The 27,294-nt window shown below is 43.3% G+C and overlaps 1 protein-coding gene across 2 annotated transcripts in view; it reads right to left on the bottom strand.

Moving 5' to 3' along the window:
• LOC126455553 (cubilin-like) overlaps positions 1 to 27,294 on the bottom strand; it is a 686,613-nt gene that overhangs the window by 46,222 nt on the left and 613,097 nt on the right. The window contains exon 10 of one of the 2 annotated variants that reach the window (XM_050091307.1): positions 13,330 to 13,529. In XM_050091307.1, the coding sequence (XP_049947264.1) occupies positions 13,330 to 13,529 (200 nt within the window). Of the gene's footprint in view, positions 1 to 13,325; positions 13,530 to 27,294 lie in introns of both variants that reach the window. The other variant, XM_050091309.1, reaches the window with a different exon arrangement.

Here is a 27,294-nt window from a genome sequence, read left to right as displayed (position 1 = left end):
GAATGGTGCTTTATGCATCTGTGGCGATTTTAAAGTCAGAGTAAATTCTCAGTCCGTCATCGATCCATACCCTATCCCATCAGTGGATGACATACATCTCTTGCAGGCTCGACCGTTTTTTTCCGAAATTGATTTGCGTGATGTAATTTACAGCTGCCGTTGGATGAGGAATCGCAACAGACCCTAGTCATCAATACCCCATGTGGCGTTTCCCGGTATAACCATCCCCATTTGGCATTGCCAACGCCCCCTCCATTTTCCAACGTTATTTGGAACACCTCACAAGTCAGGTGCCCGTTGCGGCCAGTTACCTGGTCGATGTCATCGTCGGTGCTTCGTCTGCGGTGGATCTTGCGGACAAGCTGGATAGGCTATTTCAAATTTTTTCCGAGGCCAACCTGCGTTGCTGGAAAGAAAAGTATGACTTTTTGCGCGCGGGATCAGTTATTTCAGGTTCATGATTGATGCCTGTGGTCTACACGCCTCTAAGGAGTATGTCAAGGTGATTAAACATCTGCCTCCTCCCACCAACGTGAAGCAACTGAAACCTGTCCTCTGTCAGTTCAACTATTATCGGCGTTTTATACCCCACGCCGCTGAGATTTTGGCGCCCCTGACCGGGTTATTGCGCAAGGGTGTGCGTTGGGTTTGTGACACAGCATGCGGACAGATTTTCAAACGTCTCAACATGGCTCCCTCCCGCCCTCTTTGTCTGGCCGCTTACGATCGTTCTCTGCCCGTCATTATGGCTACCGATGCTTCAGACTATGGCTGGGCGCGATGCTCTCGCAAGAAGTCGACGGCGTTGAGAGGCTGGCGGCTTTTGCATCCAAAAAATTGACGGACACTGAAACCAAATATAGTCAAATTGGAAACGAAGCTCTGGCGCTGGTTTTCGCCCTGAAGAAATTCTACGTGGGTGGTCGTCATTTCACTGTGCAGACCGACTACTAATCTTTAGTTTCTTTGTTTCACCTGGTTGGCGCAGTGACCACCCAGACGGCGCGCTGCCTCCAGCGTTAGGCGCTCTTCCTGCGACGTTCAACAATGATATTGTCTATCGCATCTCTGAACGGCACGCAAACGCCAGTTTTCTGTCCCAACTGCTTGCCTGGGTGGATCGTGAGTTTGACGCCTCCCCCTTTGTTCGTTTCCATGTGGAATCGGACGTGAAAGCAGCTCTGGAGGTGCTTCCGTTGGATGCCGATGCAGTCTGGTAGGCCACATCTCAGGATCAGAAACTGCAAGCTCTCCGCCGCCAAATAACTGCGGGTTGGCCGACCAGCCGTCGTAGCGTCCGCGATGCGGCGGTCCAAGTATTTTGGGAGTCATCGGCACAGTCTCTTTTTTAGCAGTGGCGTCATTCTTCTGCATAGTGATTCGGACATTCTCAGGGTTGTCATATCTCATGCATCGCGCCGCCGTGTCCTCGGTCTCCTCCATGTTGGCCATTGGTAACTTGTCCTCACCAAACAGCTGGCCCACTGACATCTTTATTGGCGCCGTTTGGATAAAGACCTGCAGTACGTGCCAAACACGTCAGGCAGCACCCCCACGCCAGTATTTTTTGTGGCTGGATGCTGCTGCTTCATGGGAATGCCTCCACTTGTATTTCGCAGGGCCGTTTCATGGTTCCCAGTGCCTCATCCTGATCGATTCTGGGTCGGGATACCCTTACGTATACCGCATGATGAACACTACTTCTGCTGAGACTATCAAAATTCTCCAGGGACTCCCCAAAATGATCGTACGGGCAACAGTTCACAGTTTACTTCGACCGAGTTAAGCAGTTCTGTACTGCCAATAATAATCTCTCGTCCCTACCTCCCTGTTTCACCCTACGTCAAACGGCCGGGCAGAAAGTTTTGTGAGGACATTCAAGACCCAGCTCAATAAGGTGCTGAGCCGTCACCCGCTGGAGGAGGTTTTGCTTCTTTTTTTTTGGCTACATACCACTCATCCCCCATGCTGGTAAAAATCCAGCAGAGATATTTAACAGTCGACCATTCCACTCTTCCTTACCTGTCCTTGTTCCCGATACTTTTCACCCTCACCCTCCCGCCCGCACTCCGGCGCACTCCTTCCGCACTGAGGAGGAGGTCTGGGTGCAGATCTTCTCTCATCCATGGGCGCGCTGGACGTCTGCCATCATTACCAACCTCTGCGGCCAAGCGATGGCGTCTCTCCGGTGGGCCGATGGTTCCGCCGCCAGCCGGCACCTCAACCAGCTCCTCCCCCATCTGGTAGACCACACCGCCCCTTGGGAGCTGCCAGTGCTTGTCGACGGCTGCCCTGTGACAGAACCTCCACTTTCGCTTCTGCTTCTACTTCAGCCACTCCCTCCACCGCCAGCTGCCCCTGCCCCGTCGCCGCCGCCCGCCCCTGCCTAACCACGAAGCTATGGCCGTCGACCAAGATGCCTCTACTCCTATGGGCATTTGCAGTGCATCTTTTTTCCAGGGGGAGGAATGTCGTAGCGGTTCCTTTTCAGTTAGAGGGTCCGCACAACAGACAAGTAAGGTGGGCTGCCGATATCTCTTCAACAGCTCAGATTGAAACATCGCCAGTGGATGCAAACGACAACAGACTTTCCGTATAAACACTACGCCGGCTCTAGTAGAGTAGACGCTCACCGTAGCATTCAGTAGAAAGTTGTATTTTTGTAACTGTGTAGAATAGTATTTTGGTTATTATTTTCTTTTCATTGTCTCGTGCTCTCATCTGGCTTTTGCCACCACAAGAGTTGCTGTGCTTATTGTTGTTCTTGCGTTTGGAAATTAGTGCACACCAAGAAGGCGTTTTAGTTATAATAAAGTGTGTTCAATCTTGATTGTTAGTTCTTTTCTGCCGAATGCAGGACACTTCATTCTCTGTCCTCATTTATTAAGACCCATTTGATACTTTTAATGGTGCCATTTTCAACAGGACAATGATACTCCACTCATGGCATGTATCTCAAAGAACTGTCTACGTGATTTGAGGTACTCTCGTGGTCAGCAAGAGCGCCACATCTGTACTCTACAGAATATGTTTGAGAACCGGCTAGGTCATCAACTCTGTCCCACAGCCAGTATGCAAGATATCAAGAACTAGTTGCAATAAGTGTGAGACAGCTTGCCTCAGGTCAGTGTCCAATGGCTTAATGATACAATTCACAACTCAATGCATGTATTCCGAACAGACACAGTGCTACGTAATACTGATAAATAGCCTCATACTGCCAAATACGTTATAAATTTGGCTGGGCTTTGCACTCACTGAAGTAAAATCACATACCCTCTCGAACTGTGAAGTATGATCTCTTCACCTCCGTTTCTTCACAGTGCTTCACATTTTTCTGAGACAGGAGAAGGAGTTCGACAAATTGTAGTGGTGAGACGTCGGCAAATATTTTGAAGTATGCAAGTACATTTTAATATATGCAACTGCCTGTTTATGATACCGACTTCCCTTAATGGAGCAATACACTTTTTTCTGTGGTATTGGGAAAGGCGTACGAAGGTAGCTTTGTAATCGGGCGGAAAACATGTATCTCAGGAACAACACTTCTAATGTTAGATACAAATAATAACCCGAGTGGTGTGATAGACGTGCAAATGTACACACCATATACGATGGCTAATTTAACCAAATAACCAGGGTAGTACATGAGGAAATACACTGACGGAAAAAATATCACAACCAAAGAAGGAGCCAGCCGTTGCGGCCGAGCGCTTCTAGGTGCGTCAGTTGGGCAGCGCGCTGCTGCTACGGTCGCAGGTTCGAATCCTGCCTCGGGCATGGGTGTGTGTGCTGTTCTTAGGTTAGTTCGGTTTAAGTAGTTCTAAGTCTAGGGGATTGATGACCTCAGATGGTAAGTCCCGTAGGGCTCAGAACCATTTGAACCAAAGAAGGAGTTGTGCGTCGTAAACGAAAGTTGGTAGGCGTAGTTCTACATTTGAAAAATGAGTCGATTCAGATTTCTCGCCAGTCGCATAACAGTGGCGCTAGTAGCACCACTATTAGTATGCAAATAAGATTTGTTATAAATTCACGCTTTTTGTAACGATCGGGAACATTAGTTACCTTTCAGACTGGGCATTGCGAATTTATGTTAGTCAAGAACGTCTTTTTTATGGGACAAGTAGACCCTTATAAATATCTCACGGAGTTTGAACAAGGTCGTGTAACAGAGTTAGGAGAGGGCTGGATGTTTCTATTGCAATATTGCAGAAAGACTTTGTAGGATCGTAGCCTCTGTACATGACTTACGACAGCAGTGGTCTCGAGAATTTGCAATTCCAAGACCACTGGGCTCAGTACGGCCCCTTGAAATTGCTGATAGACTGGTCACATGGCTTTGTGTTACCGTACTGCATCTGCAGCAGCAATCTGAGCATCAGTTGGAACCAAAGTGACACCAAGAACTGTTATAGATCGGTTACTTCAAGAACAGATCTTAGTCAGGCACCCTGCCGCGTTCACTCCACTGGCCCCAAAAAACTATCATCTGCTACTTCAATGGTGTGAAGCGAGAGCTCACTGGAGGCGAGGGTTGTGTTTTCTGATGAAAATTGGTTCGGTCTCTGTGCTAGTGGTGTCCTTGTGGTTGTTAGGAGGAGGCCAGCTGAGGATCTGCACGCAATCTGTCTGCGTAAAGACACACTAGACCTAGCCCTGGAGTTACAGTCGGAAGCGCGATTTTGTAAGACAGCAGAATCACTCTTGTGGTTATCCTGCTCACCATGACCGCAAAATTATATGCCAGTCTGGTGGTTCGACCTGTAGTGCTGCGATTCATGTGCAGCATTCCAACGGGTGAATTCCAACAGGACAGTACTCACTCACAAACCGCTATTGTAACCCAACATGCTCTACAGAGTGATGACATGTTGCCTTGACCTGCTGGATCATCAGATCTATCCCCAATTGGGCACATGTGGTACGTCATCGGACGACAACTATAGCGTCATCCACAAACAGCGTTAACCATCTCTGTACTGACCGACCATGTGGAACAAGCATGGAACTCAATCCCACAAACGGACATCCGGCACCTGCACAACACAATGCATGCAAGTTTGCATGCTTGCGTTCAAATTCTGGTAGTTACACCCTTCATTAATGTACCCGCATATCACATTTGCAATTTCTTTGCTCGCACGTTAACCTGTGATCTTGCGGTGTTAATCACTTAAGAATATTTCCTACAGAATTGTTTTCCCGAAATTTCATTACTTCACATTAAATGTTTTTGGTGTTGCGATTCTTTCAGTAACTGTGAATGCAAAATAATAGCTTCCCAAATTACACTTCCACTGTCACCGGAAGGGATCCCACATATGTATGCCATAGAGTGCAAACTCTAAACCAACACTAACTCAAATACATTTTATGTATCTATCTGCGCACTTCAGGTAGTCATCAGTGATCCACTGTTCTAGCGAATAGACTGCTCGCTCATTAAGCCATTTAGATTTTCACAGTGTATGCCATAGTCGAGAAAGTGGAGAAAGATATCCTACTTGTACCAAGCCCTCTTGAATCTTGTTTGCAAATGTCGTGATAAATTACAGAAACTGAATGTTTGGCAAGAAGGCAGATAGAAGGAGGAGGTATTCAGATACTTATACTTTGGGTTTATGCAACAAATTTGATCAGCTGTCAGAGTTGAGTGAAAAGGAGGTTCTTGTAGCCGTAGGTGTAGGGAACATGCAGTAGTCCTCAGCAGTTAGGAGGCCTTGGTCAGTTGCAAAGTCTAACAGAAAGAAGAAGGTTCTGCTGCTAGGTAGTTCGCTCGGTAGAGGTGTGGACCAGCAGTTGCAGGAAGTGTTGGGGAGTGAGTACCAGGTCACCAGCATTGTGAAGCCTAGTGCAGAGTTGGCTCAGGTGACTGCCAGCATAGAGGAGTTATGTAGGAATCTTACGAAGGAGGATCAGCTAGTGATAGTGGGTGGAGCAGGGAACAGTCTTAATAGGGAAAGGGAATATGATGTTGGTGGTGACCAGCTAAAGATAGCTACTGAAACTGGTGATACTAATGTGCATTTCGTGCAACTGTTTCAGCGTCATAACCGGCCTCATCTTAATGCGGCTGTTAGGGGCGTTAACATGGGGCTAGAGAGGGCACTGATGGCAGAGGGCATGGGTCACATTTCAGTAGTGCCAGTTGAGTCCATCAGTAGATCGGGTTTCACTAGGCATGGCCTACACCTCGATAGGTTTGGGAAGAAGCTGCTGGCAAAGCTTAAAGGTGACAGTGTAGTGGGTGGTGGTGGGATCACTCATGGAAAAAATTCTGTAGTAGTTGGTTTAAGAGTTGCACCTTTTATAGATTGAAGTCAGCTGACAGGTATACTTCCTTAAAGGAAGTCCCTCTAACTAAGGGCTCATCTTCAGAGTTCGTCATGTTTCCATGTTTCCAAGTAGAGAAGGATTTAGCATATCTCATCAAAATATGAGAGGTATTAGAGATAAAGTTAGTGAACTGCTTGTAGATGTTGACTCTGAAATTAGTGGTTTATCTAAACACCTATTAAATAATTTTACAATTCAGAGGCTCCCTTTACCAGGATACAGATTAGCTGGCTGTTTTTCAAGGAGTTTCTTCCAGGGTGGGGGAGTGGCCATGTATGTAAAAAACAGTATTCCATTTGAGTCCATAGACGTATCATGGCACTGCAGTGAACAGATATTTGAATGTTGTGCAGGGGCAGTTGAATTTAGTGAAACTAAACTTCTAATTGTTGTTGTTTATAGGTCCCCTAACTCTGACTTCAGAGCATTTCTGCTTAAGCTAGAGACGGTTCTTGATTCACTTTCTAGGAACTACCAGAAATTAGTTATTCGTGGTGACTTCAATATAAATTTTGTATATGGTGATGCAAGAAAAAGGATGTTGGTAGCTCTCGTAAATTCATATGATCTACTGCAGACTGTGTTTTTTCCAACTAGGGTGCAAGGAAACAGTATGAGAGCCGCAGACAATAATTTTACTCATTCTTCATTACTGGATGTGAATTCTGTTAGTAAAATGGTGAATAGCCTTTCAGACCATGATGCACAAATTTTAACACTAAAATGCTTTTGTACTCAAACAAATGTCACATATAATTGCAAACTATGTAGGAAAGTTAATCCAATGGCAATAGAGTGTTTCTCACACCTCGTCAAGGAACAACAGTGGCGGGATGTTGCTTTCCTTAATACAGTACATTTATCATGCTCTTTGAGAGTTGCTTTCCATTAGTACGTTCTAAACGGGGTACTAGCAGTAAAAGACAGCCTGGGTGGCCGACTAGTGGGATAACGATATGTAGAACGAAGTGGGAATTATATCAGAATATTAGAAGTAGTAAAAATCAACCTACAGTAGCCCATTACAAACAGTACTGTAAGGTGCTTAAAATGTTATTTGGTAGGCAAAGAGTATCTGGTATGCAAATAGAATAGCTAATTCACACGATAAAGTTAAACCCATATGGTCAGTTGTATAGGAAGTGTGTGGTCAGCAGCAGAAGGTCGACGATATAAAGTCAGTTCGTAGTGAAAATATTTCTGTTATTGATAAATCAGATATACGTACAGTATTTAACAATCATTTTCTGAGCATTGCTCGTGAATCAAATAAAAATTTAGTTTCTACGGGAAATCATATAACTTTCTTGGCAAATGCTTTTCCAAGGTAGACGTCTGAAATACCCCTCTGTGGTACAGAGAAGGGGGAGATTGAGTCAATAATTAAATCACTGAAGACTAAGGACTCTGATGGATATGATGGAGTGCCTACCAGAATATTAAAGTACTGTGCTGCACAATTAGCCCTGTATTTAGCCATATTTGTAATTTTTCCTTTAGGAATGGTCAGTTTCCTGAACGATTAAAGTAGCCCGTAGTGAAGCCGCTTTATAAAACGGGAGAAAGGGATCATGTAGATGATCTTAGACCTATTTCTATGCCGTCAGTGTTTGCTAAAGTTATTGAAAAGACTGTGTATGTAAGGATTATTGATCATTTTATATCACACGATTTGCTATCGAATGTACAGTTCTGCTTTAGAAGTCGTTTAACAACTGAAAATCCTATATTCTTCTTTCTTTGTGAGGTACGGGATGGGTTAAACAAAAGGTTTCGAACGCTAGGCATATTTTTTTGATTTAACTAAGGCGTTTTATTGCGTTATCACAAAAAAAATTGCTCCAGAAGTTGGACCATTACGGAATACGGTGAGTAGCTCACAATTGATTCACCTCTTACTTTAGCAACAGATAGCAAAAGGTCAGAATTCACATGGTTGAGAACGGCCGTGATGTGTGGTCTAAGTGGGGTACGGTCATGTGTGGGGGGGGGGGGGGTGCCCCAAGCATCAGTGTTGAGGACACTCCTGTTACTTATTTATATAAATGATGTGCTGCCCTCTAGTATCACAGGTAACATTAAAATATTTATGATTGCTGATGACGCTAGGGAGTAAAGGATGTTGTGTGCAACATTGGCTGGATTTCAAATAGTGCAGTTCATGACATAAGATAATGGCTTGTAGAAAATAAACTAACGCTAAATCACAGTAAGACTCAGATTTTACAGTTTCTAACACAGAATTCAATAAAACCTGACGTTTTAATTTCACAGAATGTGCATATGATTAGTGAAACTGAACAGTTCAAATTTCCAGGTGTTCAGATAAATGGTAAACTGTCATGGAAAGCCCACGTTCAGGATCTTGTTCAAAGACTTAATGCTGCCATTTTTACTATTCGAACGGTATCTGAAGTGAATGATCGTTCGACACGAAAATTAGTCTACTTTTATTATTTTCATTCGCTTTGTCGTATGGTATTATATTTATGGTATTATATTCTGGGGTAACTCTCCCCATTCTTAAAGGATATTTTTGACACAGAAAAGGGCGTTTTGGGACAATAAGTGATGTAAGTTCACGAACCTCTTGTCGAGCCCTGTTCACGAGTCTGGGTATTTTCACATTGCCCCTCCTCTCTCTCTCTCTCTCTCTCTCTCTCTCTCTCTCTCTCTATATATATATATATATATATATATATATATATATATATATATATTCCTTACTGTCATTTCTTGTTCACAATATTAGCTTATTCCCGTAAATAAGCGACTTTCACTCAGTTAATACTCGGTAGAAATCAAACCCGCTTTTGGATCGGACTTCCTTAACTCTTATGCAGAAAGGTGTGGAGTATACTGCTGCATGCATTTTCAATAAGCTACCATTAGAATCAAATATCTTAGCAGTTACCCACGCGCTTTCTAATTGAAACTGAAGACTTTCCTCATGGGTAAGTCCTTCTATTCTGTCGAGGAATTTCTAGAAAAATGAAGCTGATTCTTGTTGTATTGTTGATTGCGTTTACTTAAACGTATTGCTTGACATTTTTCGGGTTTATTAATATTTTATTTTTATCTGTTATTACTTTTAGGTTGGTACTGACACGTTCCATCACCTTGGAGATTTGCTCCTCAATTTGGTCCCATGGAACTTAAAGCGTAAATAAAAAATAAAATAAAAGTGAAGAATAAAAACCACTAACGAAGACGAATAGCAACGGTTTCGAGAAATACAACGAATATTTTAAGAGAGGCAACACACAGTCCACATATCACTGCGAGGTTGCGCAACTGGAATCTGTCAAAGGAAGATTTTGCGGGTACTACCTTCCAATGCATCTGAAACTTCTCATTTCGCTCCCTTAACAGCTACAAGACAATGACTTTCTAAATCGGTTACAGTTCTCCGAATTACGTCAACAATAACTGAAAAGTTATGAGACATTTGTATTCAAGGTTGTGTGCACAGTAGATGAATCGCTTACAGACCAGTGGCGAATCAGTTTACGCAGCGTGCACTGCTGTGAGTTCAGCACTCGTGGTGGCTAAAAGAAAGTGATAAAAAATGACCTTGACTTTTAAGTTTCTGGTGCGGCTCTTCAAGAATTGTATTCATGGATGCGTTTTACTGATGCGAATTTAAATAGGCATATAATGTATATGTACAGTTCTTAGTGGATACCTTGCTGCTGTTATTAGAAATCATTCCACTGTACAAAAGACAATCCATGTGGTACCACCGTCGACATCTGTCCTCCTCCCCCCCCCCCCCCCCCATTCTTGACTGACTTCCGTAACAGTAGATTTCCTCATCTTACGATCGATCAGGCTCTAAGCTCACCACATTTAAATTAAAAGGTTTACGAAAACGTAGCGATAGCTCCCGAAGACATAGGATAAGGTGCAACATTGTCTTGCACTGCGGTAAGTCCACATGTGATTAAACATGCAATACTGTCTGCATGAAATGGCATTATAACATTTATAAGCGAGCATGGTCAATATTTTGAGCACATGAACATGCTAGTCATAATAACAAATCCACGAACAGTATCAGAGTTACTTTGTTTGCTTCCATTTGGTACAATAGGGCAGACGATTGAGGCGCCTCCTCTCATTGTGGAAGGACTGTGGTCTACGCTATTGTCCTGTTACCATTGGATCAAGATCCATACACTTTTCTGAAGTCCTCTTCAAAGTCTCTTTTCAGTGTTGGAGAGAAAAGTATGTATTTCAGACAGAGTCTTTATGTTTCCAAGTTTCGTAAAGCTCACACTTGCTTGCAGAGTAAAAGACTCATGGTGGCTGTACTTGGCAGACTAAAGAAGGGGTGAACATCCAATCTCACTGCCTTTTCGAATAATAATTACATGTAACTTTGAGTCATCTCTCATATTTCATATACTTCAGGGACTCAGTGAACAGGAATAATGCTAACTATACAGGTTTATATGGGAAAAAGAGACTTGTGATTTAAAGATTTCGAAAATCAGCACAGTATATCAACAATTCCACTCGCGTCGTGGGCGGAATATTTACGTTACTATGCTACAAATATGCCAGCATCACCCTTCTTTGCAGAGCAGGGTTATGGAACCGACTCAAGCAAGTTACAAAGGGAGTGAAGTGTCACTTGTTTCCAAAGTGCCACAAAGTGTGATGGCAATGGCGATGGATGATGGACTGGAAAATTTCGTGGAAGGTCAGTGCAATTTGATCAAAATGTAACTTCTTGGTCTTAGCTGTCTTTAGAAATTACAGCACACTCAGGAGCTAGAGTTTCACGAGAAATTATCTACGGAATTCTTAAATCTGTTCGTCAATGTGCTAGGTTTAGCAGAATGTTTTCCGTTCCAAGCAATACTTAAGTGGTTATAATTACAGCGGAAAGATGAGCACTAAATGTGTACCACGAATGAACGCCATAAAACGCTCTTCAAAAATGAATTCTACTTCAGTCTCTAGCCGGTGGTTGATACTGAGGATGAGGTATAATTATGAGAAAGATCCGAACATCATGGAGAAAAAATAGTTTGGAGAGAAGTTTGTGGTAAAGGGACGGTGGGAAGAGATGGACGGTAAATCGTCTTGGTGTGAGGATTGACATGAAGATGATTTTTAAAAAAGTTCACTTGGGTAACTTCCTCTTTGTGAGCTGTGAAGCCCGTCCACATCGATCTGATTAGTTGGATGAACTTCGCGCATCTGACCAAGTGCACTGATTGGGCAGCATAGTTATTGGACATTATAGTTGGAGCCACGAAGGATGGCGCTCGACTTTAGGGCTGTTCTACGCTCCTACGTGACGCATTCCCCAACAGCCAATGAGCACACAGCAATGTTACGAGCACTCTGCTGTGAATGTCTTAGCCAGAGCTAATGTTAAACGAGATCGTAGATAGTTATGTAATGAATTTTTATTCTATTTGTTGCGAATTGTTATCGATTATGGTGATGGTAGGCGATAAATTCTACGAGGTTTGGAACTTTAATAGTGGCAACTATTTATTTACGGCTCTCACAAAATAGATACGTGTTTCAAAGTTTTACTGAACTTCAAAGTGGTCACCAGCATTGTGTATAACCCGTCGCCAACGATGTGGAAGTCGTAGGATACTCTTAGGAGCGGACCGCTGTGGCCGAGCGGTTCTAGGAGCTTCAGTCCGGAACCGCGCTGCTGCTACGGTCGCAGGTTCGAATCCTGTCTTGAGTGTGGATGTGTGTGATGTCCTTAGGCTGGTTAGGTTTAAGTAGTTCTAGGTCTAGGAAACTGATGACCTCAGATGTTAAGTCGCACAGTGCTTAAAGCTATTTGAACCATTTTTGAACACTTAACAGTGCCAGTTGTGTTGACAGTTCGAGAGGCTCGGTCTATTGCCCGACGAATTTGTAGAAGTTCTGAAGCGAATGCAGTGAAGTGTTTTCTTCAGTTTAGAAACCGAGTTGAACTCACGATGGGTTAAGTCAGGGGAGCGCAGTAGGTGGTATAACACTTAGCAGCCCCATCAGTTAAACAAATCAGTAACAGCTTGCACTGTACGTGATTGAGCATCGTCCTGCAACATGACGGTCAGGTCCTGCAGAAAGTGTCAGCACTTTTGTCTCTAGGCTGGTAGTAAGTTGTGTTCCAAAAATGAACATCATAGAGACAGAAATGATGATACTTTCTGCAGGACCTGACCATAATTTTGCAAGACAATGCTCAAGCACGTACCGTGCAAGCTGTTACTGATTTGTATGACTGATGGGGCTGTTAAGTGGTATACCACCTACTGCACTCCCCTAACTTAAGCCCCTGTAAGTTCAACTCGGTTTCTAAACTGATGGAAACACTTCACTACGTTCGCTTCAGAACTGCTACAAATTCGTCGGGCAATAGACCGCGCCGCTCGAACTGTCAACACAACTGGCACTACTAAGTGTTCAAAAATGGTTCAAACAGCTTTAAGCACCGTGCGACTTAACATCTGACGTCATCAGTTTCCTAGACTTACTACTACTTAAACCTAACCAACCTAAGGCTGTCACACACATCCACGCACGAGGCAGGATACGAACCTGCGACCGTAGCAGCAGCGCGGTTCCGGACTAAAGCGCCTAGAACCGCTCGGCCACAGCGGCAGGCTGCTAAGAGTATCCTACGACTTCCAAATAGCTGGCAACGAATTATAAACAATGCTGATGACTAGTTTAAAGCTCATTAAAACTTTGAAACAAGGATCTTTTGTACGAGCTGTAAATAAATAGTTGCCACTATTAAAGTTCCAACCCTCGTACATAAGCAAGCGACAGACATGATACGCTTGATACATGCTTTCCTCAAGCTCGAAGTGCGAGTTTAGGTGTACCGCTTGGAACTGTCAACAATGCAATCCCTGCGTGTGCCTCGTCCCGCGCGAACTGCCATCTATCGTGACTCGCAGCATAGCGTTCGTTCTTTGGTTCTTTGCATGCAGAACAACCAAATGAGGTCGGCAGTTTCTCACTGACTGTTGACGAAGGTGTATCTGGCCTGGAAGCCGACGCCACCGGAGCCCCTGGCGCGCAGCTCCAGGGTGAGGCGCGGCCCGCTGGACATGAGGGGCTGCTGCAGCGGCGGCTGGTGCAGGCCGGCGCCGCACGCGCTCCACACCTGCTCCTGGCGGCCCTCCGACCACGCCAGCACCGACACCGCGTCCACCGCGTCGCACCTGCGCATCGCAACACCGCACGACTGCTGAACAGGGCCGCAGCTGCTGTGCGCTCACAACTTCACTACATTACACCGTGATACCATGCATGAATCCAAATGTCTGTACAACTCGTATTCCGCAAGTTCATAGACTTAGTACTGTGCAGACTGCCAGCGAAACAGGGAGAGCTGAGGCGTTTTCATCCTATTCGTTGTGACTGCGGGCAAGTTCAATGATGAGGCAAATGCTGTAAATAATTTACCCGGTTCATGATACAAGACTAGTCACATGTTTAAAAATAGTGCTATTTTTTATTAACTTATTTAACCTGGTCGATTAGAGAATCCATGTTCTCACCTTAGGTCGGACCCCCACTTTTACGTTTTACGTAACAGCTACTTAAAATCATCATCATTATCATCATCCCCTTCCAATTATTAACAGGCATTCCAGTCTCTGTCATCTTATGCATCCCTGACGAAGTCTACATCGTTCCCTTATTTCCAGTCGGCCGATAACTCATTTTTCTTTTTGCCATCATCCTATCATCACGTTCCTCCCATTCGCTCTATTTTATTCTACACTACTGGCCATTAAAATTGCTACACCAAGAAGAAATGCGTATGATAAACGGGTATTCATTGGACAAATATATTATACTAGAACTGACATGTAATTACATTTTCACGCAATTTGGGTGCATAGATCCTGAGAAATCAGTACCCAGAACAACCACCTCTGGCCATAATAACGGCCTTGATACGCCTGAGCATTGAGTCAAACAGAGCTTGGATGGCATGTACAGGTACAACTGCCCATGCAGCTTCAACAAGATACCACAGTTCATCAAGAGTAGTGACTGGCGTATTGTGACAAGCCAGTTGCTCGGCCGCCATTGACCAGATGTTTTCAATTGGTAAGAGGTCTGGAGAATGTGCTGGCCAAGGCAGCAGTCGAACATTTTCTGTATTCAGAAAGGCCCGTACAGGACCTGCATCATGCGGTCGTGCATTATCCTGCTGAAATGTAGGGTTTCGCAGGCATCGAATGGAGGGTAGAGCTACGGGTCGTAACACATCTGAAATGTAGCGTGCACTGTTCAAACTGCCGTCAATGCGAGCAAGAGGTGACTGAGACGTGTAACCAATGGCACCCAGTACCATCAAGCCGGGTGATACGCCAGTATGGCGATGACGAATACACGCTGCCAACGTGCGTTCACCGCGATGTCGCCAAATACGGATGCGACCATCATGGTGCTGTAAACAGAACCTGGATTCATCCGAAAAAATGACGTTTTGCCATTCGTGCAGCCAGGTTCGTCGTTGAGTACACCATCGCAGGCGCTCCTGTCTGTGATGCAGAGTCAAGGGTCTCCGAGCTGATAGTCTATGCTGCTGCAGACGAAGTCGAACTGTTCGTGCAGATGGTTGTTGTCTTGCAAGCGTCCCCATCTGTTGACTCAGGGATCGAAACGTGGCTGCACAATCCGTTACAGCCATGCGGATAAGATGCCAGTCATCTCGACTGCTAGTGATACGAGGCCGTTGGGATCCAGCACGGCGTTCCGTATTACCCTCTTGAACCTCTCCGATTCCATACTCTGCTAACAGTCATTGCATATCGACCAAAGCGAGCAGCAATGTCGCGATACGATAAACGGCAATTGCGATAGGCTAAAATCCGACCTTGATCAAAGTCGGAAACGTGATGGTACGCATTTCTCCTCCTTACTCGAGGCAACACAACAACGTTTCACCAGGCAACGCCGGTCAACTGCTGTTTGTGTATGAGAAATCGGTTGAAAACTTCCGTCATGTCAGCTCGTTGCATGTGTCGCCACCGGCGCCAACCTTGTATGAATGCTCTGAAAAGCTAATCATTTGCATATCACTGCATCTTCTTCCTGTCGGTTAAATTTCACGTCTGTAGCACGTCATCGTAGTCGTGCAGCAATTTTAATGGCCAGTAGTGTATGTTGTCATCACCTGAAAAGATTTTTAAACCTGAGCTTATTGTTACATTCCTTCTTGCATCCATTTTACTACAGTCCCTTACAAACCCTGTTGTGGTAAGTGATGCGGTACCATAAACACGAACAGATACAGCCATAACTGTATAAGCAGGGAGCGAATATGTTCCTCTTTATTTGAAAGAGTCTGACTGAAAACTGAGTACCAGCTCGCTCATTTTATCTTCTTCAACACCTTTAAAAGCTTTCCTAAAAATCTAGCTGCGAACCTATCTTAGCTTTTTCTGACTTGCAAGTCACCTCGAACTCCCACAAGTTCCCCTAACTGTAACTCACTCACATCCAATATTGTATCACTGTAAGTCGCTCATACCCATCCACTCCCAGTAGCCGTTTCTCAGTACGTATTACGCCCAGTTCGTCGTCATTATCTCTTCGTGTCTCTCTGTCATTGCCTACTGTATCACAGTCACAGAATTTTCGTTCTGTCCTACTACTACAGTCTACTCTCACTGTCAGTGTCTTCCTTTTGCCCCCTCTTACATCATTCCTTCTTTCCTACTGCTACTATCTTTTCTTACTGTCGTTATTTCTCTCTACTCTCATTGTTATTGTCGCATACTCTGTCTCTCATTATCACTGGCTCTCACCCACTTCCACTTTCATCGTTTCTATATTCTTCTCCCACTAGCACTGTTTATTTTTTATTTTTTTCTGATACTGTTCTCTCACTGTCAGCTATATCCCACAGCCACTTTGTGCTCCGACAGAAGCTTTCTTCCGCTGGTTCTCTTTGTTTCCCTGTCACAGCTTATTTTTCCTCCCAAAGTGCTTCCAATGTTTCCGCATGTACCTTGATATTTATTAGCCTTTTTCTCAGTGTCTCCGTTACAGCTAAAACTAATATCATATATTAGACAATTGAAGAGGGATACTTGTTCTAAAATGTTCTTCCTTATTAGTATTATTTTCGATATGACTATTGTCTTGAAAGCCATTTTTGTCATATTTGCGGATCTAGTTAAATTGTATGTAGGATTTAGGCTTAATCTATGTACTGATCTTTATAAATTATCATGAAAATTTATTTATCTTCAAAATAAAATTGTCTTAAAAATGGTAGTAATTTAAATATGACGAATGTTAATAAAACCTACATCTTCATCTATATCCATACTACAACAGCCATCTTATGGTGAGTGACGAAGGTTCCTTTGTGTACCGCTGCCACACACATAAGGAGATCCGACACGTTATTAGGAGGTATCCCATGACTTTTTTCACCTCAGTGTAACTTGTCCTGATCGATGCTGTACCTCCTGTTTAGTTCTGTTCGATTAGGCATCCTTCATAAGCACTGTTCCTTGTAAATTTCAACCTAGCGGCATTACGGTTGTACGAGGTTTTCTGGGACATGTTGTTGGTTTATTATTCGAGAATTAGTAGCTACTGACCTTAAATGTAAGTACTATTGTTTTCACTTATTTTTATTTGTGGGGTTTAAATTATATACTAGCATTGTGAAAAGTTATTTTAAACATACACGGTGTTACAAAAAGGTACGGCCAAATTTTCAGGAAACATTCCTCACACACAAGGAAAGAAAATATGTTATGTGGACATGTGTCCGGAAACGCTTACTTTCCATGTTAGAGCTCATTTTATTACTTCTCTTCAAATCAAATTAATCATGGAATGGAAACACACAGCAACAGAACGTACCAGCGTTGACTTCAAACACTTTGTAACAGGAAATGTTCAAAAATGTCCTCCGTTAGCGATGATACATGCATCCACCCTCCGTTGCATGGAATCCCTGATGCACTGGTGCAGCCCTGGAGAATGGCGTATTGTATCACAGCCGTCCACAATACGAGCACGAAGAGTCTCTACATTTGGTACCGGGGTTGCGTAGACAAGAGCTTTCAAATGCCCCCATAAACGAAAGTCAAGAGTGTTGAGGTCAGGAGAGAGTGGAGGCCATGGAATTGGTCCGCCTCTATCAATCCATCGGTCACCGAATCTGTTGTTGAGAAGCGTACGAACACTTCGACTGAAATGTGCAGGAGCTCCATCGTGCATGAACCACATGTTGTGTCGTACTTGTAAGGGCACATGTTCTAGCAGCACAGGTAGAGTATCCCGTATGAAATCATGGCGGTGAATCGAGGAAGTAGAGTACATACTGACGAAACTAAAATGAGCTCTAACATGGAAATTAAACGTTTCCGGACACATGTCCAAATAACATCTTTTCTTTATTTTTGTGTGAGGAATGGTTCCTGAAAGTTTGGCCGTACCTTTTTGTAACACCCTGTATATCTTGGTGCGGGCAATGCACTGTGTGACCCTGTGAATCTTTGGAGTGTAGCCCACTTCTATGGGTTGGTTATCGTTCGTTTGTTAAATGTGTTCTAGTCACATGTATTAGAAGTATTAGTGTTTGCAGTATCTGAGCAACGTCCTGTAGATTAGCGCGTCCAGTACTACCGGGATGAGTCCCGTCCACACTTGGTTGGTTGTAAAAGGAAGCTAACTGGACACTAGCTGGAATTTATAAATTAAAAAATGGTTCAAATGGCTCTGAGCACTTTGGGACCTAACATCTGAGGTCATCAGTCCCCTAGAACTTAGAACTACTTAAACCTAACCAACCTAAGGACATCACACACATCCATGCCCGAGGCAGGATTCCAACCTGCAACCGTAGCGGTCGCGCGGTTCCTGACTTAAGCGCCTAGAACCGCTCGGCCACTGCGGCCGGCGATTAGTATGTATCAAATGTCAGTACTGACCAAGAAGAAATAGCGTTAACTCCGGCGCTTCTAGTTGTACGAGAATAACGGAAAAAAATCGCGGCAACAAGATGGAGTTGTGCGACGTGAACGAAAGTTGATAGGCAACTGAAAGCTAATGCCTATGCAAATTTCTTGGCAGTCGCATAAGAGTGGCGCTAGTAGCGCCATTTTGAGGATGCAAATCAGATTACCTTTAAATACACGCTACAACGGTGGGGAATGTTCGTTATCTTTGAAATATACATCTACACTTACATGGTTACTCTGAAATTCACACGTAAGTGCCTTGCAAACGTACTGAGTTGATGTTGGTCAAGAATACCTTTAAGGCGACAAAGACGCAGTTATAGAGTTTGAATCAGTTCGTGTAATAGGGCTACGAAATCTGGATGTTTCTTCTACGATACTGCAAAAAGATTTGGCAGAAATGTAGCCACTGTGCATGATTGGTGGCAGCGGTGGTCACGAGAATGTACGGTCGGAAGAAGACCAGGATCCGGACTGTCACGTGGCGCTACCGAGGAGAAAGTCCCTGGTGCCGGCGGTTTGCTATGGAACATTGTATTGCATCTGCAGTACAAATTTGAGCAGCCCGCGGCACCACAGTGACAACAACAAACATTTACAAATCGCTTGCTTCAGGGACAGCTCGGAGCCACACCCCTGTAGCGTACATTACACTTACACCAATCCGCCGCCATTGGCAACTTCAGTGGTGTCAGGCGAGAGCTCATTGGAGGGCAGAGTAAAGGCCTGTTGAATTTTCTGACGAAAGCTGATTCTGTGGTTATCCTACGCACCCTGACTGCAGATCTGTACGCCAATCTAGTGATCTGACCTGTTGTGCTGCCGTTAATGAGCAGTATTCCAGGTGGTGCTTTTCAACGGGATAACGCTTGTTCACATACTGCTGTTGTAACCCAACACTATCTACAGAGTGTCGACATGTTTCCTTGGTCCGCTAGATCACCAGATCAATCAAGCACATATGGGACGTCAAAGGGCGACAACTTCTGCATATTCCACAAACAGCTTTATCCGTCCGTGCATTGATGGAGAAAGTGCCAGAGGTCTGGAACTCCATGCCACTAACTGACATTCAGCACCTGTACAACACAACGCACACACGTTTAAGTGCTTGCATTAAACATTTTGGCCGCTTACAAAATGGTTGAAATGGCTGTGAGCACTATGGGACTTAACAATCTGAGGTCACCAGTCCCCTAGAACTTAGAACTACTTAAACCTAACTAACCTAAGGACATCTCACACATCCATCCCCGAGGCAGGATTCTAACCTGCGACCGTAGCGGTCGCGCGGTTCCAGACTGAAGTGCCTAGAACCGCTCGGCCACACCGGCCGGCATTGGCCATTTACACCAGTTACTAATGTACCTACGTATCACATTTGCGGTACCGTATCTAGCACTTACATTGCTCTACTATTGCAATGTTAACCACTTAAAAACGTTGCCTAGAAGAATTCTTTATTTCTTGGTGTCACGATTGTTTTCTCCGTCAGTGTGCTACAACTACTACAATTACTACTACTCTGCTGTTGCTGTTGCTAATAACAATAATAGCAGTCGTGATAGTGACTGATACACAATGCATTTGTGAGTGTATAAAAGCGATGTGTTCAGAAGGGAAAAAACAGACTTGACTTGATTTTCCGGCATTATCACTCACAATTTAAATTATAAATTACAGGTTTCGGCCGCTAAAGATCCGTGTAGCATTATAAATATATAATTTCTCTATGATTTTCAGGTGTCTTTCGTTACAAGTATCGTGTATGGTTTTTCATTCCCACTCTCAGTAACTATACTAAGTTCCTTTTTATTAAGTTGAAGGCCCAATACTGATTCATTGTTCTTGTACGTATCTTCCTTGAAATCAACGTGAAAGGTCTGCCACTTTTCGCTAGGCACTGTTTGATACTGAAAGAGAAGAATTGAAAAATCAATGTATACAAAAGAGGAAAGACCATGGCCGATGTTTTCATTTGGAAGACTGGCTCTGTTTCAGCAGCTAAACGTGAACGACCGTGGCAAGGTGGATAAGTGGTTCACGTCGGATCATCGAAGTTACACAGGGTCGGGCGAGGCCAGCACCTCCATGGTCAGTGCCCTGGTACGCCGCGCGTTTTTGACAATTTTCTGTTTCTTCTTATGGCAGAGGGGACGGGAGGGGTGGTGGCGTAAAGCCCCTGATCACCAGTCTATGCGCCAATGTCCTGGAATTAATTCGAACCCTTTCATTAGATACACTTACACTGCATTCATACGTCGCGAAGCAAAGGTGCATGCGGGCGCGAAGATCACGAGAAACTCTTTCAGTTAGGCGGCTGAACCTGTCCTGCGAGGGATTCTAGCCATTCATGCCTTCGCAATTAGCACCAGTCAGTTTCCTGTTATGGCACATAGAACGTCCGTTAATAAATCATTAGGTTTCTAATTTATCTCGTTTTTGCAGTGATGGGATGGGCAAGGTATTTCTGTGGTATCAGAATAACTTTTCAGTCTTTTGGATAAAAATAACTTCTATACAAAAAGAATTACAATAGTTCCTTTAGGTCTTTATTTTTTGTTTTACAAATAAATGTGAAATCTGGCTCTTACAACATTTTCCATTTACATTCCCCAAATATTTCCTGTGTAATATTGCTTTAAAAACTTATAAAAATCTTAAAATTCTAACTTAAAATCAAGTACAAAATTTTTAAATTACGGTAAGGAGTTCATCACGTCAGAATAGGTACCGGTATTACGATAAAAGTACATGAAAATTTTTACTTTCCAGAATGTAGTACATAACATCAACCAACTAACAAACTTCCTAGGTGTTACAGAGAATGAAGGTTGTTTAGGTACGTTTTCCATTTTGGCACAAAGGACACGTGGTCTGCTGTGGCTTGTTAGAGAGTAACTGATTTCTTAGCCTATTCACTGAAGTATCTGACAACAGAATAATAGTAGACAGTATGCACTGTACGTCTTGTTTGGAAAGAAACGTGTTCCATCCTCTCACAGTAGTTGCTCTTAACAACAGTAATGCTCTATATATTGTTCGTCCTGAAGCTTGCATGATGTAAAGCTTGGTCCTATCGCAGGTTTGTTTATTTCTGGTAGTTTTAGTTGTACGTTGACAATAATACACAGCAGTTCGGATACGTTTAGCACAAAGGATAATTTTGGTTTTTACTTTAGTCGTGTCACCAATAACAGATTCGAAATGAAGTAGTGAGGTGTCATATGAATTTTTAGTTTTCGGTTAAATTGTAATTTTGTCCTGTGCTCTTCCATCTGTATGACATTTTCTTTCTGGAATGAGGGTCATAAGGGAAAGAATGTACAATCAAGTCACGATGTGTATTCCAAAGCATATGGGATGGGCTGACGGACACCGTGTGTGACCTCTTTTTTCAGGTCAAAAACTTCTATGTTAATATTAGTTAACCCAGAATATGACGCGATATGAGTGAGAACAGCCATAGTAAGTATCTACTATTGGTTCTTTTGGATAATGGAATACTGTAATCAGTTCCTGGAAACCGGAAGAATCCTTTCCGGTCCTTAAGGGGAAGTTTGCTATCTTTTGGTTCAAAAAATCTATTTTTTAAATGCATTTTTGTATCCTTTAAAGTATTTAGAATCCACCCCTGAAACGGTTTTTCCGAATACGGAACGGAAATGTTTGTTATTCGCAGTTGAACAAAATAATGCACCTCCCTGAAATCGGCCTTTACATGGAAAAGTTTTTTCTTTCGGAAGACTAGTTATTGTACCGGTGCTTGGGAGGAAACACAAAATTCAGATGAAGGTTTGAACGCGTGTGTTTGGAAGTTAGCCCCTATGCATTTGCATTCTAGTGCAAAACCTGTGGACATTGCGACTTTCCTGGCAGTGAGCAGCTTCAACGAAGGGTATTCAGCAATTCTGAGTACCATGACAACGCTAGACGTCACCCTGGGACTCTATTCGACGAAGTTCACCAAGCATTCAGACGACCACCGGATTCGAGCGGCCGAAAACCGCTTGTCACCGGCCATGCGAGCGGCTTTGGAGCAGCACAGGATGGCCCAGATCGAGCAGAACGCCCTCTGTCAGAAAGAGGAAGGACTAGTTTATGGACCCGCAATAGCAGATTGAACGTACGTTGCATAATAATGCATTTATATGTAGTCAAAACTTCAAGGGCGTTTTTCTCGAAAGGACGTTTTTTTATCGCGCGGTATGGTAACTTCAAATATACTGAACCGATTGGCATGATTCTTTGTTTCCGACGAAGCTAACTAAATTGTATAGGACTTATACCACTTTTATTCCGATCCATCAACTATAAATATTTTTACTTGGCCATGGAAAATCCCTATTTTTCTCAAATAGCCGACATTTTGTTTCCTATGGTCCAAATAACCTAAGTGAGGTACAACTCCTAAAGAATGTTATAATCTTCGCTAACGTCAACTCAAAAGCTTGATTTCAGACGAGCCGGCTGACCTGTGTCATACAGCGCGTGGAGGTCTACATCGAAATTTTGTTTCATTCCGACGGCACTTCCGCCTTTTCTCTTCGACATTTCCGGTCGAAAAATTCCAGTTTGTAGAGGAAATGCCAATATACATTTTGACCAAATGTGACATTGATATCTATAACACATCCCGAGAAAACAATTCTCAAAGATCATGCTTTTTTCGGGCCAAAGATAGTAAACCTCCCCTTAATAAAATAGCGCCGATTACGTCACCACTACACGCCACTCGATCTGTATTTGTGCGTGCATGTGTTTGACATGAGACGGTTCCCTGCATAGGAAATCATTACGAATGTTATAGCTGCCAGATGTCGACTATTGGTGCCAGTTTTCATGAGCTCATCTCCATGACCTGAATTTGCTAATGGATCTGCAAATGCAGTAGGATATGAATAATCTTCCCTATATTTCACCGCATATGCATCTCGTTATGCAGAATGGATTTATTAATAGGATATGCATATATTGTTCTTTTGCAGCGTGATAATATACGCAAATGGATCACACACTGCAGTTCTCAGCATTACAATAAATTAGAGGTTTTTAAACCATACTTCAAACTAAATGTGAATACAAAAGTTTGATACGTTATTGCTCTTGGTACCAGCAACCTGAGACTAGGCTTTAGAAAAGAATGAATCCCCAATTACATTTCAACGAAAACGTAACTGCAACGAAGAACGGGAAACAATACCAACAACAAAATATTGTTGTGGTGTAATACGATTAGTGTGCCGTAACGCTCACAAATAGGAAGAGCTCATCATGAAATCTCTTCAGGTAAGAATCTGAATGGTTCTGGCACTTAAACGGCAATTAAAAATGAAACAACAGTAGGACATCCGGAGAAACAAATTTTATTGAAAGCAGCATGGAATACACATTAATTGTGAGGTAAATATATTCAGAAGCAACATTCCACCAAGAAATTTTTTTTTAAATTGACATTACTTGACGAACAATACACAGATCAGAAGGAAATTTTCACTCTGCAGCGAAGCGTGCGCTGATATGAAACTACCTCGCAGATTAGAACCACTGACACTAGAACTACTGAAACTCGAACTCGGCAGCAACGTCTTCCGTGGGTAAATGTTCTAGCGGCTGATCTACCTATCACGACACAAGACCTCTTCTCACAGCTCTGATTCCGCCAATATCTCGTCTCATATCTGTCAAACTTCACAGAAGTTCCTCTACGAAACTTGCAGGATTAACACTCCTGGAAGAAAAGACATTGCGGAGACATTGCTTAGCCACAGCCTGGGGGATGTTTGCAGAATGACGTTTTCACTCGGCAGTGGAACTTGCGCTGAATCTGCCAGTTTCAATACTCAGATCAGTTCGTAGAGGGAATTTGTAGTTAATTGTCTGTTTGTGATTGAAGTTATATTGTCGTTCATAGTACTTAGAAAATAGACCTATTGAAAAAAGTCTTCTGAAAAATATTAGCACACATACTACTCGCAAACCTTGGGCAGAATCAGTTTTTGTGGGAGGAGGTGACATTTCCACTAATTCTGTTGCTGTGAAAATAACTTCAGTACTCAGCCTACGAACATATCTACTAAAGGGAGAACCTGTTTTCGATTATATGGGTATCCTTTCCGCTGTCACATTTCGAAAAAAAAATAGTTTTCTGAAGGGAATGTGAAATAGAATTGAGGTGGGGCACACAAGTATTCAATAAAGATACATTAGAGCATCATACTCAATCTATGTAGACAACATAGTTCCACATTAACCATTCACACAGGAATCGCAATTTGGCCACCTATCCATCTTGTTCAATAAACTGGAATAATGTGATTTGGTCAGTTGCTCCTGATATGAAGGATAAATTATTTAGAAAAACGTAGCAGCCTTGGACAACATTGATTAATCATGCATTTAAGAAATGCAATTCACGGCCAGAAGCGTCCCACTTCCCACTTGCGACAGAAAGTAATTCTTGTTGAACATCTCACACACCACGAAAACGATGAAATGGCAAATCGATAATCTCTGCACCACCCCGGAAAGCCAAGCGTTTTAGAGAGCCGCTTCGGGGATTCGGCCACGTTTCCACGTCTGACTAGGCGAATACTGGACTGGTTTCCAAGCCCCGACTCAGTTGCACGATTCAAAAACATTTAGAAAACGTTCGCACACAGTTGGGGCACGTATATTGCCTCTAGGTGCGTAACGGGGTGAAGACAGGAAGAGCATCAAAACACCCCTTAAATTACCCATGCCAATTACTATGATAACAATATCGACTCCGTGTGGATGCGAGAGTAAAAAAAGAATTTGACGGAACAGTGAAAGATTTAAGTCAAAATAAGGAACCTGGAGTTGACGATGACTCTTTATACACTCTAAGACAAAAAATTATAATTAAAAAAACACACCAAGAAGAAATTATCCGAATTGGACGGAAATCGGTAGATGTGATGTATATGTACAGAGAAACTAATGATTATATTTTTCAGAATAACTGGATGTTTTTTTCAAGAGAAAGAGCTTCACAAATAGAGCAAGTCAACAATGCTTTGGTTCACCTGTGGCCCTTATGAAAGCAGTTATTCCGCTTGGAATTGATTCATAGAGTTGTTGGATGTGCTTCAGAGCGATATTGTACGAAATTATGCCCAAATAGTGTGATTGATAGTAAAAATCACGAGCTGGTTGGAGAGCACTGCCCACAATGCTGTAAATATTCTCAACTCGGGAGAGATCCGGCAACCTTGCCGCTCGAGGTAGGGTTTGGCAAGCACAAAGACAAGCAATAGAATTTCTCGCCGTTGGCTGAAATGTAAGCCCAGGGTGGCCTGCCACGAAGGGCAACAAAAAAGTGCTCGGAATGTCGTCAGGGTAACGGGTCCGCGGATGACAAACAAAGGGAGCCTGCTACGAAACTAAATAGCACCCTAGACCATCACTCCTGGTTGTGGGACCTGAGTCGTGGCCGGGACTGGCGCCAGTAGTATCTCTAATATGAGTACGATTGATTTCCTAGTGCAGGGATTTGTCTTTGGGCTTAGACCGGCTTGATATATAAGGGAGTGCTGACCGCGTGTAGGAAGGAGAAGGCACAACGCTGTGAGAACGGAACGCGATGCGTGAGTCGGCGATTGGCGGGCGGACAGAAGTGAAGACGGCATGCCTGAGGCCGGGCAGCAGTTGCCACGTGGTTGTACTGGAGTCGGCGGTAGTTGGCTGGCGCTGTGCATTCTCCGGAAACCTCGTGAGCTGTGGATGTGCCCGCTTCCTTGGAGGGACACGCTGTTATGGTCTTGCGAAGTGATGGTCTGGCATCTTCGCAAAATCGCGCCAGCATCAAGACACCCAGTTAAGTACGTTAATTACTAAGAGCGCTTAGTTTGCTGTGATTGTGATCGCCCTTGGTACAGTAAGTCGTTGCACGACGTGTGATGTTATGCTTGTTCCATTTCATTTGAGGCCTTCTACTAAGCATGTGTTCTGCTTCCGCATAATACTGATGTATTTTTAGATGTGTGTCATTAAGTTCTAGTGAGTGCCGGTTCTCGTGAGCGAGTTCATTTCCCACTCTTAGAGTTTGTTTTTCAAGTACTGTTTCAGTTAAAGGAAGCACTTCCTAGTCAAATTAGTTGATGTTTACCCTTGACTTTATAGAGATCATTTACTGGTCAGTCTTAAATGTTAAGGTTAAGAAAGGTTTTTCTGCCTTCTGTTGTCAGGTATGGTCTGTGTTTCAGTGAGCTGGGGCAGCGGGCAACCGAAGCACAGAGCTTCCCTTTAGATTACAAGTTTGGCTTACGGGCTCGTGTGTTCCTCTTCGGTGGCGTCTGCTTGGATCACATTTTGTCGCCTACCCGACGTGGGGTTGCAAACGGAGCGACGTCTTGGTTCGACGTTAAGTATTACTTCTCTCAGTCGGTTCCACTGTTCGTGGTTAAACTTCGATCTTACAAGCTTGGACCTTGCTTCTACTGTTACACACTTATCATTGTACAAAGTTGTAACTTTCTATACCCTAAAAGTCCATCTTACAAGACAATAGGCATTTGAATAATTTGGGGGTCGCTCTGTAAGGCTGACCGAGTTATAAGTATGTTTTAAGTATGCCTTTTAAAGTTGAGGCTGTGTGTCAAATGTTATTTTACATGTAATGTGAGTTTTAATTGAAAAGGTCTTAAATACTGTGTCTTAGCTAGAATTGTTTGTTAAAGTTATGGTTAAATTCAGCCTCAGTGGCTTCTGTCAATTTTGGTGGGAAATCGTGGGCTACGTGTAACGTTAATTGATAAGGTCTTAAATAATCTGTATTAACTAGAATTGTTTGTTGAAGTTATTGTTAAATTCAGCCTTAGTGGCTTCTGTCAATTTTGGCGCAAAATCGTGGGCTACATGTAATGTTAATTGAAAAGGTCTTAAATAATGTGTCTTAATTAGTGTTGTTTGTTAAAGTTATGGTCAAATTCAGCCTCAGTGGCTGCTGTCAATTTTGGTGGGA

Source organism: Schistocerca serialis, chromosome 2 (assembly GCF_023864345.2).
Source record: "Schistocerca serialis cubense isolate TAMUIC-IGC-003099 chromosome 2, iqSchSeri2.2, whole genome shotgun sequence".
In the NCBI taxonomy this organism is placed as follows: domain Eukaryota; kingdom Metazoa; phylum Arthropoda; class Insecta; order Orthoptera; family Acrididae; genus Schistocerca; species Schistocerca serialis.
The sequence above is the reverse complement of the archived record's forward strand: the minus strand, read 5'-3'. Positions and strand labels throughout refer to the sequence as shown.